General features: G+C 31.6%; 2 protein-coding genes across 2 annotated transcripts; both read left to right on the top strand.

The window, feature by feature from the left end:
- The first annotated feature begins 2844 nt into the window (after positions 1 to 2844).
- Positions 2845 to 5186, top strand: LOC148312214 (uncharacterized). The gene is made up of 4 exons (XM_088277769.1): positions 2845 to 2923; positions 3086 to 3175; positions 4042 to 4140; positions 4251 to 5186. The coding sequence occupies exons 2-4, from the start codon at positions 3110 to 3112 to the stop codon at positions 4464 to 4466; spliced, it is 381 nt and encodes a 126-aa protein (XP_088133895.1). The 5' UTR covers positions 2845 to 2923; positions 3086 to 3109; the 3' UTR covers positions 4467 to 5186.
- A 418-nt stretch (positions 5187 to 5604) lies between these two features.
- LOC148312213 (uncharacterized) lies at positions 5605 to 10026 on the top strand. Its single transcript, XM_088277768.1, has 6 exons — positions 5605 to 5896; positions 6534 to 6684; positions 7073 to 7171; positions 7718 to 7816; positions 8355 to 8569; positions 9707 to 10026. Exons 1-6 carry the CDS (start codon positions 5640 to 5642, stop codon positions 9927 to 9929), a joined length of 1044 nt encoding a protein of 347 aa, XP_088133894.1. The 5' UTR covers positions 5605 to 5639; the 3' UTR covers positions 9930 to 10026.
- The last annotated feature ends 2891 nt before the right edge of the window (positions 10027 to 12917 follow it).

Raw genomic sequence — 12917 nt, 5'->3', positions numbered from 1 at the left:
GCAGGTAGGATAGTAAGGATAGAGAAGGTGAAAGTGAAGATCACATCCCAAACACCCAGACCAGTTAAAAAGAAATATTTCTTGAATTTATTTTGCAATTGGCGGGCCAGTTTCCCAGTCGAGTGTCTACCCAACCTTGCCACATAGCCTGTCATTATTGCTGATCATAATTTATTATTAACAAATTGACATCGCATCAATTTGATAAAGTGCCCTAGGCACAATTGGGCACATAATACCAAATTTCATACCTTATTATTTTTTTTATTTTTTTTAATATTTTTTAAATATCTCACTAACAAATTCTCTTATTTGCTTATGTACGAGTATGTCATTAAAATTGTATGTTTCTAATATTTTAGCCTGTTGAAGTAGAAAGTGCCAATATTGCAAAGTTTTTACCCGACGAATTATACAAATCAGTTGCTAGAATCATCGGCCTGGATGAAAACATCAAGGAAAAATTAGCTTTAGCGAAAGTAAGTTTCAAATTCACATGAATATTTCAAATATATGTTACAAAATAACTTTGTTATTAATTAACCACTTATCTCATGTCTAACAGTTTCAAAATATACAGCTTCTCCCTCAAGACAGATTAACACTTATAAATAAATTTATAAATTGTTCGGGTAGTGATCCAGTGGTTAGTGTCGCGGAATCTTGAGTCAAAGTTTCTCGGTTCGAACCCACTCTACAACAATTTGATATGTATTTCTAATACTAAGCCTCTTAGGTTCACAGAAATAGTATGAAATTTAAATATTTGTCTACATAATACAAACACAACCATTTCCCTTTTTTTTTTTAAAAAAAAAAGCAATGGTACTGGTTACTCTTGAACATGAAGCTGTTTTTATTTCCAAAATGGTCGACATTATAATTATATTTTATTGAGATTTTAGAACAAAGTTATTTTGTATGTTATCACAAGTTAATGTTGAAAACATTTCAAATGTTTGATTAATTTAACTTGATTTTATTATACTTACAGAGGAAGGACTTTAAAAAGTTGTATAAAGGAGTAAGATATCTATCGAAAGCTCTCCAAGCTGCAACTATTGAAAAGGAACCTTCAGAAGAGTATGAAAGTGATACACAAGTGGAACCTCCTTCTCCGAGGTAAATATTCAACTCGAGTCAACATCCACATGACATGATACAATTACGAAATTATTCTGAGCATATCTATATTTATTCTAGCTTGTCCTAAGTTGTACACTGCTAATTTCGTATGAGTCTCTGCTGATATGTATAAGCAATCATAATATAATTAAATTTACATAGGATGATCTAAAAAAGTGTGCAAATACATATTATTTTACTATTAACTAACCAACATTTTGAGTGTGTCCAAATACTTGTTCACAAAATCTGGATTATCTCCAATTACAGGAGTTATTTTTATATTATTTTTTGACATCTCATCAAAGATGAATTATTTGAACCAGCCTATGACGGTCGTCAGCCCCGTAAATGCCCAGACTTCCATATTCTTCTTCATCTTTGATGAGATGTCAAAAAATAATATTAAGTAACCACTTTAAAATTGCAGAGGGTCAAACTCTGGTGTCAATGTGTTTTTGGCTGCTAGCCTTGGAGGTTGTGTCGCAACGTTCGTGATCATTTTAATTTATTTCATTGACAAATTGACAAATGAACCAATGAAAACATTTTTTTTAATATATGTAAATTTTTGCTAAAAATACATAATAATAAATTGCTTCTTTTACAATGTCAATGTTTTGGGATACAAAAATTACCGTGGAGTAAACTAAGATAGTGTGTTATGACGAACAGGAAAATCACAAACAAAGCCCATTTGCACTCGCTGTAAAAGGGTATTGAATAGTTAATGTGAAATTTAAATATTTGTGTAATTAAAAAAAAAACTCTCTAAATAAAAAAATTTAAAAACTTTTTTAAAATAAAATATTGGCATTTTTACTGTTATAATGTTTTTTTTTATTTTATTGTATAGCATGACATGTCCCCTTTAAATATAAAAAAACTGCAATATTCTTCTTCTTCTTCTTCATCTTGTTATAGGCCTTGTGGCCTGTTTTTAAGAGGGATAAGCCTCCTGCGATATCGATTCCCAGCTATCGACCCATCTCTTTGGTGGTCTACCCGTAGTCGTCTACCATGGGGTTGGCCGTACAGTGTGATGTGGGGGGGGGGGAGTCTGGATGGTTCCATTTTCCTCACATACCATTATCTCCTTCCTTGCCTTCCCCACCTAACGACATCATATTCAGTTTATATTATTTTAAAAATTAAATTATTTTATGTTTGCCGTAAAAGTAATGTTTAGAGTAAATATTGATTCAGTATTTTTGCCATAAAAGGTTAATTTCATTAAGATATGAATTTTGTTTCCGTAGAATAAGTAATAAAGTTATGTGTATCAACCCATATTATGACTTTTTACAAAAGACGGAAAGAGAACAAGTTAGATGGACATCAAAATATCTGCCACCTGAAACGGAAAAGGAGAAAGGTTTGGTTAAACGAGCGGATGACATAACCAATCAGGTAAATACAAAGTACCTACCTTACTGGTTTACCATCCCCACCCTATTAGTATACTTTACACAGCTTCACATACGTTCTAGTTATTTACTACGTATAAGATATATTTACTATATTTAAATACCGTAGATGGGGGTTATTTGAACTTTGATGTGTTACTTGAGCCCAGTACAAAAAAAATTAAATCTGTATTTGGTCTACAATAATGAACGTATAAGTATCACCTGTCAGGGAAAAAATTAATCATGTCGATATGTTCATTATTGTAAACCAAATAAAGATCTAAATATTTTTTTGTACTGGGCTCAAGGAATACATCAAAGTTCAAGTAGCCCCGTTCTACGGTAATGCATATGTACAATTTTAATGATAGCCAATCTAGATACATACAGTAAGACCCCACTTAATGCTGTTTTTTCAGTTTGTATAAAGATGACCTTGATTAAAGCTGTTTTGTTTTGTGCTAGAATTTGTCATAACATATCCTCATGTGATGCAGAGATTTGTCACAGAATTCTTCATTTCTTAATGAGTGATTATTTTTTATACATAGATATGTGCAGAATTTTCACAATACATGCATGATTTAGGCGGATATGATTCTCCCTTATTTCAACAAGAAACAGTGAAGAAACTTTTCCAGGTGAATATAAATATATATTTTTACAACTACATATTAACTACAAAATTAAACTGTTAATTCGTTCAGAGTCTAGTAATCTGGGACTATCTTACCTAGATTGTACCAAATACCAGTTACTTTATCTTATAATTTATTTATTTTATTTTTTCCGTCGATCTTCAGATACCATACCTATTTCAAGTGGCAAGCAACAGAGACCAATAGAACAAGATAGTGACTCATGTAGAAGGAATACATTTTTTCCATAAATTCCAGAAACACAGTATCTACTATAAGGTTTTATATGGTGCATACCTAGTGAGATTATGAGCATCTTTAAACTTAAATCAAAACTATTGTAATATGGATTAATGACCAAAACACTTTTCTTGATATACAATAAGATAATCCGAGATTATCTGATTAGGCACTTCAATAAATGAAATTCAACCATGACAAACAATATTTGTTCAAGATTCTAAATTATATATAAATATATTGTTGTGAAGTCTGTGATTTATGGTTAGTATTTTAAAACAATTCAATTTACTTTAAGTTCTTTATACAAAGGCTTAGGAAGCGATCATTTACCAAAATAGTAATAAATCATCAAATTACTATTATTATTATTATTAGTGTACGTAATATGCTGATTCATTAAATTTTCATCTGTGAATAAAGCAATAGTTAAATACGCTACACATTTTACGCACTAAACATTTTTTTTTAATCAAGATAATGATAACAATAATAAATATCCTGGAAAAAGCAATAACTTTTTTGTGAGATATAATTATTTTATATTGTGATTTCATCTACTAATAATAATTTTTTTGATAATTATTTCTAAAAAAATCATTAATATGAAACTTAAAATGGAATTCTAGATTGAGTTTGATACACATGCAGCAAAGAGCTTGAAAATCGAAACTAAGAAGATGGCTTCCATTCCGGCGGAGTTTGCAAAATTTCAAAAGGTTCCTGAAGTAAGCACAAAATTAATCACTTCAACCAAGTTATTAACACAAGCAAAAGACATTTAATTTCTCGATGCAGTAATTTATTTGAAGTCTTCCTATTTTTATTGAAATTTCAGATCTCATACAACAACATGTTGAAAAGGAATATCAAGTGGGATATAAAAACAGAGAGAAAGAGTCCAATCAAAACAGCTTTCAATAGACAATTGCCAAAGGAAAAGCAGTGGACTGCTCCTAAAAACTTTACTAAGAAGTACTGGAAGCCGGAAGATTACCCCAAAAATATTGTTACTATGGGAAATGTCTGGGAGGGAATAACAAATTTAAAGTAATACTTTCTACACTTTATATTTATTTATAAAACTGATTTTTTTGAAGATTTTATGATATTAAATTTAATCACAAAGATGAAGTATGTATGTACTTCTCAGAAATAGAAAGTGATAGACAATTTGTGACTAATGAAACACTCCTCAAATACTGCATGCGAATCTGCATTGTTGCTTCATTAGAAAGAGCTTAAAGCACCTTTATTTATTGTTCATTTAATCAAAGATCTAAACTAATTTAAATATTCCATAGCTTTAAGGAACCCTATTTATGTATAGCTACGTACCTTACTTCTTATGTTATACATGTACCTTACCCTTTTTATGATTTATAACATATGCATCTTCAAATATTTTGATAAAAACATTCAAGTAATATTTTTGTTTTAGATCTGTGCATGATTATTGCAAATGGATTAACAGTCACCCAAAAACAAAGTGCCCAAGTTATTTAAAAAAGAGAGATTTGGGCAATCCGGAAAAGCTGGAAAAAATAAGTCATCACCAACAGTACGATGCTGTTAATCAGCTACCAAAAATTGATTTAAAAAAGATGTTAGCTGGTGAAAATGAAAGGATGTCATCTCCGCTCCCCGAAGACTTAAAAATACCACACGATAAAAATCATAAAACATCTAGTGCACAGCACCTGTCTTAGCAATAGATTGATTATTTCCTAGCTCGCTATAATTTTAGAAGCTATGAATAATTTATCTATCCTTACTTTTTTACCTAGTATCTCTAATTTGTAATTATTTATTATAAGCGAAAAAAAATACTTTTGATTTGAATGCATTCTTAATTTGTTCAATATACCCCAATCCTGTAGTATAAAAGCAAAAACACCATTGTGTAATTTATTAACCTAATGACTGATAACTTTAAATTTAACTGAATTAAGACATACAGAGATGAAAATACAAGTGTTAAAATGGTTATTGAATGATATATTAAAAAAATATGTATCAATTGCCTTTGGTTTCTGCAAAATAACAAGTATGGCAAAATAGTATTTTTTCCATGCCCCACAATCACAACAGATATTCGTTAAATACGTGAAAGTACCTACCTAACCATGGAAAAAAGTTGTAAATTTTAATTTCATAATTTAAAACAAAGGAAATCTTAAAACAAATAACATTCAATGTCAAATTCCTCTATTGTCATAAAGCAACAATGGATTGCTATCTCAAACTGAAAACAAAAAGGAAAAAGGAATTCATTACCCTCCCAACCAAGTTTAAAGATAAAAATCTAAAGACAGTTTTTGAAGAAACAAAGATACCGAGTGGAGAGAATTATGTAAAAGGGGCTAGAAATAAAACTAACATTGGATTGTTGCGAGGGTTTAGTAGGTCTCAAGTGCCGACGGAGGAATCTACTAATACAGAAATTTGGGATTTGGAACCTCAAGTATCCACACCACCATCCAGGTAATTAACTTGTTATATCACCTAATGTCACTGGGTCTTTTATAAGTATTTTGTGAAGGGTCCCCATTAGTTAAATAATACCTCACTCTCCAGCCCCAAGACTGTGATAAACCGAGTTTTTAAAAGGGATATGAGCGATATTAACCCCTTAGTGGTAAAATATTTAAAACATTTTAACACATTGTTTGTTTAGTTGGTGAACATGGAATTAGATGGTAAATTATTTAATTTTGTCGTATCATCAATAGATGGCATTAGTAGTCCAAATCTGAACATAATCTGGAAATATTAGAGAAATAATCACTTCACCCCAAACATGGGGCAACACACTTTCTGACCTAGTATTTTATGGCCAAACAGTTGAGTCAGTACGCATGGACAAGTTAATTTCTCAGATCTAGTCAGCAATCTACCAATAATGTGGCTCATTTTGTGATACAAACCGTCACTGCAGAACCTCCACCTTGTTGTTTCGAGGAAGCTCGTCTTGTAAGGAGTTTATTGGGCCTGCAGTGTCCCATACCATAAAATATGTCCTCGACATATAAGAATACATAAAATGTAAAATAACTTATATATGAAGCCGTATGTAACCTTTAAAAATGTATTATATGTATTTTATTAAAATACTTTACAGTCCAAGAGATCAAGCAACTCAAAGTTATATTAAATACTTCAAAAGTTCAAACAGGGAGGTAATAAAATGGCCATCTAAATTTATGCCAAGAGATTCGGAAATTTTCAAAGAATTGACAAAAACACAGCAAGCGCAATTTAATATAGATAAGGTATGTTATAAATAAACTTTATAAATCTTTTTTTTTTTATTTACTCTACCAGGGACTAGATTATTTACACACAAGACATAACAATGATTTGGAAAATATATTAAAATGGAGCAAGCTGTATATGTACTTTGCAAATTTCGGAACTGATGGCGCCACAATCAGCCATACTTTGAAATCTATGAACTAAGAACTAGTAAGTGAAAGAAATCCACCAGTTATACAAGTTTCAAAAATAATTCAATATGGATGTTCAGTAATAGGCATTATATAATATAATGCCCATTATTGAACATCCATATCAATATTAATAAACCATTGTCATAAATATAAAAAAACATTCATGTTTTTAAATAGCCATTGTCAAAACACATATTTTTTGTTTTCATAGGCAGCAAGAGAATTTGCAGAATGGTGGACTTCTTTAGGAATTCATAATTCAGAGGAAGAAAAAGATGCAAATACAGAAACAATCAAAGAAATGTTCTCCGTAAGACATTAGTATTATGACCTCTGAATAATATTAATGTAGATCATTATCGCAATAGAATATAAACAATGTGGAAGCTGATGGTATATACTGGATTTTTTTTTTAAAAAGCTACCTACTTATGCGTGAAGGACAAGAAATAACTTTTCTACTTCTCTTTTTTTATAAAAAAGAAATAGTGAAACCCACTGCCACCATTGTAAGGAAATACAGGTGTTCAAAGGCGCTAGAAAGGATATCAAAAGGAGGCACTTATACATCTACAGGTAGGGACTGATCGGAGCATTTCGTCGTAACATAACGTCGTAACATCGCTTGCAGCGAGTGCTGCGACTATGGATGCAGCGCTCGGCTCGCTGTACTTACTATACGAATGCTCGCATCGTAACATGTTATGTTATAACAAAATGGCTCCGGTCAGTCCCCACCATACCAAACACGAAAAACAGTGTTAAATAGACCATAAACTAGATTGTAGAATTCCTATGTACAATAATAAAACTTATATACTTGGCATTTTTAAAGTGTTGATCTATTTTGCTTTAGGTAGAGTTTGATGAGCATATATCCCGAGCACTCTGCGTGGTCACCAAAGAAGTAATGTGTGTCCCGAAGAAAATTGCACAGTATACCTACCAACCACAAGTAAACAACATTAATTTCTTAAGATTCTGTAAATATGATAGTTGATTGATTTCCTATTTTTTTCTGTAACATGGTACAAAATAAGCGTATTTTAATACCTTGCACAAAGTTTGGGATTTTTACACAAACAGACTTTTTTATTTCATGTAATCACTATCACAAACAGACTTTTTTATTTCATGTATCACTCTCATCAGTATATTGCAGAGTTATGCACTTATTAGTAAAGATAAGGGGAATAATATCTCAACTTAGTCTTAATTTTTACACTTATTTTATAAATAGCTTTATAAGAATTAAAGCAAATGACAAATAAAAGTAATTACGGTATTTTCTAACAGCATCTACAATATTTATCTTTTATGACAAGTAAAATTCATAAATATAATAAAAATATAACCAACGAAATACGGGAAACCATAAATAATTTGTGTCACAATAAGTTTAATTATATCTAGTCATAAATTTATATTTGAAGATGACGATTGTTTGCTGTTGCTTAGTCCTGAATTTTAAATTTATATAAACAATATTTTAGGCATCCATATCAGCCACGCTGAAGAGACAAAATAAGTGTGATGCGATAGCGGAAAGAAGAGAAAAGAGAATTATGGGCTTTGATAAAACTTTACCGCACGAGTTGATATTCATACCTCCGGATAACAAGACACAAGAGGCGTGGATAGACATACAAGACGTTCCCAGGGAACTCGATGTTATGGCCACTGTTTGGGACGGAATCACTAATCTAAAGTATGTGCAACTTATAAGATTGAACTTTATCAAGCCCTGACACTAAATGTAGTGAAAATCAAAGATAGATTTATAATTTGGAGGTACCAAGAATTTAAAACATTACAGAAAGAGATATTCAGATTGTAATTTAACTTGCTTGAAATATGGCTTATTATTCATACAGTGTATCGACAACATTCATATTAATGACAAAGCAAAATATGATTTATGGTCAGTGGTGATTGGGTTCAGTACGTAGAATTTTCTTTTCACGGAGGCTCGATAGATACCTGTTAATGAGAGTGTACTAATATCATTTGTGACCCCAGTCTTACATGATTCGTGAGGAGTATATTTGGGCACTAATTTGAAGACCAGAATGAATGTGTACATAATTATTATTTTTTTGTGTAGTATGATGAAATAAATCCAGAAAATAAATTCGTCATAAGTTTATATTGAAGGTTAAGATGACAGAGGATAAATAAACAAACAAAAAATTGCAAGAAATAATACATATTTAAAAAAATATATAAAACATTTTACAAGACATTTTGTTTACCCTTTAGTAGTATTAAAAATAAAAATAAAAAAATTTAACACTTCCTGTTATTTAGACCTGTGTAAAATAATGGCTGCCTCCGTAGTGTAAAGCCTGGATACTGTGCTGGAGGTCCACAGTTAGATTCCTATGGAAGCCTAATATTTTTCATTGTTAATATTTATTCAATATCATCCTAGACTGGTACCGATACCAGAAGGAAAGGACTGATTACCTTGTCTTCGTGTAATCAACAATCAAGATAACACTGTCGATATTTTACCCACATGAGTAATACAATACTCTAATGAATAAAGATAAGGGGAATAATATCTTAATTTTTAAACTTATTTTAATATGCAATATACTTGTTTTGTTACTTGTTATGTGCACACGTTAGGGTGGAGACTGACCGGATCCATTTCGTCGTAACGTAACACGTTACTATGCGAGCATTCATATAGTCAGTACAGCGAGCCGAGCGCTCCATCCATAGTTTCGGATGCTCGCCACGAGCGATGTTACGACGAAATGCTCCGGTCAGTCTCCACCATTATATATGACTTTTTTCACACTGAACATTACAAATAACAATTTTTTTTTAAACTTTTAAGGTCTACAAAGGGCTTCTACCGTTGGCTGAGAGATAATCCTAATGAAAAGGTTCCCCCGTTCCTCCACCAATATTACAATAGCGAAAGTGTTGAGGACTCCATATGCGACGCCAGAGATCTGATGGAGGTTAATCAGATTTCTAATACATTACTACCTGTGTTGAAGGATGACGAACTTGGCAGTGTTGAAGAGATGAGAAAAAATGCATTGACAGACCTCTAATAGGTCACAAGTTAATTATTCATTCATTGTGAATTGGTTAACCATGTTTTTAAAATACAAAATAAAATTATCTTTTGAAGTGTCGTAGTTACATGAATCTGTGTTTAAATTAATTGTTAATAATTTACACAAGACAAAAGTATTTATACATATTTATCTGTATCGGGCGTCGGAATTACCTATTTGTCAGCTCTCCGAGATATACATTTGACAGGTGACAGTTGACGGCTGAGATGAAAAATACCATAAGCAATGAGATCAAGGACTAAGAGTATCACATAACCATTTGGGAAAGTACCTACTTTATCCTCGCTAGGTAATTAGGTAAGAACTAACTTACCCAGGTTATTTAAAAAATATTTGTAGATTGGTAATTTATTTTGTGTGGGTTTCATTTTTTAAACTTATTTACCCCTTTTTTCATAAAGTAACTACCCTTCTATGTAAAAAACATAATAATTGTACCAATCACAAAAAATATGAAATGATAACATTATTAATATAATAAGTGCAAAGATAAATTAATTTATTTCATCATATACATAATCAAAATACTGTACTCTGAAAGAGTTTTTTCGTGCCGAGGGCATATTTAAAATATTTATTTAAAAAAATTCATTAAATAAAATTGTTTATGCCATAAATTACGACACGGCCGATTGATACGATATATTTTTTTTATATCTGCCCACATCCATTGGCCATATATTGACATATTGTATCAAATAAATCTCAATCCACCACTTCGCAAAAAATGTTGACGTGCTATGTTTGACCAGTACTTTCATACGAAGTTGAATCGTGGATCCTCAATATTAGCTCGATAATCTGGTCAAAAGCATTCGAAAGCATATGCTTAGAGGGGAGAAGTATTACACTTAATCATGAAAGGCAAAATAGAAGGTTGAAGAGGTGTGGTGAAGGCAAATTTCCTGTCTCCGGAATATGCGAGATTGGATCAGAACAGTTAAGGCGGTGTTAAGAGCTGCCAAAGACAAGACCACAAATGTACTCTCAAGTGATAGTCGATGCCGGGAGGAACCTGACGTGGCACATAAAGAAAAAGATGATGAAAGAAATACAACAAAGCTTAAATCAGCGATTAGTAAACAGATTACAAACACATTAAAAATAATATTGGACTTCGATATATTTTTTAATTTTCTGGGTATTCATAGTGTTACGACATTTTGCACAATATTTGATTTTGATTATCCGTTTAAACTAATTCGTAAACAGATAACTTTAATCCAAATGAATCACAGATATCTTTGCAATCGATCAAAGCGGATGAGGGGATTTAATTTTCTGTTTCGGGGTTTATCTCTTTTGTTTTAATAAATAAAACATAGTTATCATATATTTTTTTACAATAACAACAAAAATATTATATGTTTCCTCATTTAAAAAAAAAATATGACGTTTTGAGTGAAACATAAGTTTTAGGTATTACTAAATGGCTTGTCGGACTCCAAATCTATGGTTACATTTACCTCATGAATTTACACTTTAATATGTAAACTATACATTACTACTGTATGAAATATCTTATTTTAGTTACTCCGTACCTCTCCAAAAAGAGACTTACTTATTAAAACATAAGATACAATATATTAAATTCTAGATCTTTATCTGTCTATCATACTGTTCCCTCCTTTTTGGATTTACACCCCCTCCCCCCATAATTTCGATTTTTTCACATCAATATTTATTTACACAATATCTAGGCTTGCCAGTCATCCCGGTTTGACCGGGACAGTCCCGGTTTTCAGACAAAATCCCGATGTCCCGGTCGGTTTACTTCACGTCTCGGTAAAAATTTAATTTGATAATAGATAACAAAAAAAACTTCAAATTATTAACTGTGCAGGATTATTTAGGATAATTACTTTGTCATTTATTAGACTACTGTACGCTGGGGGCATTCCGGTGTACCAGTTGAACATTTCAGAAATCTGGCAAGCCTAACAATATCCCTTTGGATTTATATTATGTTGACTGATCAACTTACCCTGACGTAATTAATTATCTAAATAACACCGCATAAATGCGTTTAAGTGCCCTATGCATCATTAGGTGCGGAAGAGAGTTAGAGGAAGAAATAATGTTATCTTCCACTTCATGAATTTTAATTACCTTTTTAATTGACTTGGAATAGAACATGTTTGATAATAACTAATTATAATAAAATATTTTATTCCCTGATACGGGGAGAAACATGTATCATCATAAAAATACATAGGTACAGGTTTAATAGAAATGAGATATTTAACAACCAACCTATAAAATTTAACAAGAATACCGAATTAATTCATTGTGTTTACTAAGTCATATAAACAATACTTTCCATTATACCTGTATTCAGAAATCCCGATAATATTTGAACTTGTAACGAAAATTCCATTTGAAAAGTGTATACTGCCCCTTATCCCGTAAAAATCATTAATCTAGTATAAAATAACAAGTAGAAACTCATAATCATAACTACAAAATGTTAAAAGCACGCAATACCTATATCTGCTAAACACTAAGGTGGAGACTGACCGGAGCATTTCGTCGTAACATCGCTCGCGGCGAGCATCAGCGAGCATCCGAAACTATGGATGGAGCGCTCGGCTCGATATACTGACTGCGTGAATGCTCGCATCGTAACGTGTTACGTTACGACGAAATGCTCCGGTCAGACTCCACCTTTAAGAATCAAAGTAGGTATGTACATTGAAACTAGAGGTGTGACTAATCGCAATCGCAAGCCATTACTTTTCGTTAGATTTATGTTTTGTACTGACATTTTGGAAGAACTGCTTTTAATAAAATAAAATAACAACTGTATATTGTAGATTATTCCACTTATTTTATTTGACCAGTGACCGGGTTTCGTCGTTATCAGACTCTGATGTTGTCGGTAACGATGGTTACCCGATTGGGATGGTATTCGTTACATTTTCCCGATTTATATTTATTTCCGTCTCAATTTTTTATATAAAA

Source organism: Brachycentrus maculatus, unplaced genomic scaffold, assembly GCF_059751285.1.
Source record: "Brachycentrus maculatus isolate JH-2025_06_01 unplaced genomic scaffold, ASM5975128v1 h1tg000049l, whole genome shotgun sequence".
Classification (NCBI taxonomy): Eukaryota; Metazoa; Arthropoda; class Insecta; order Trichoptera; family Brachycentridae; genus Brachycentrus; species Brachycentrus maculatus.
The sequence above is the reverse complement of the archived record's forward strand: the minus strand, read 5'-3'. Positions and strand labels throughout refer to the sequence as shown.

Coding starts and splice junctions, on each gene's coding strand:
- LOC148312214 (XM_088277769.1), top strand. CDS start 3,110: ATGCATGATTTAGGCGGATATGATTCTCCCTTATTTCAACAAGAAACA. Junction 3,176..4,041: donor CAGTGAAGAAACTTTTCCAG/GTGAATATAAAT, acceptor ATGGAATTCTAG/ATTGAGTTTGATACACATGC. Junction 4,141..4,250: donor AATTTCAAAAGGTTCCTGAA/GTAAGCACAAAA, acceptor TTGAAATTTCAG/ATCTCATACAACAACATGTT.
- LOC148312213 (XM_088277768.1), top strand. CDS start 5,640: ATGGATTGCTATCTCAAACTGAAAACAAAAAGGAAAAAGGAATTCATT. Junction 7,817..8,354: donor AGTATACCTACCAACCACAA/GTAAACAACATT, acceptor ACAATATTTTAG/GCATCCATATCAGCCACGCT. Junction 8,570..9,706: donor GACGGAATCACTAATCTAAA/GTATGTGCAACT, acceptor TAAACTTTTAAG/GTCTACAAAGGGCTTCTACC.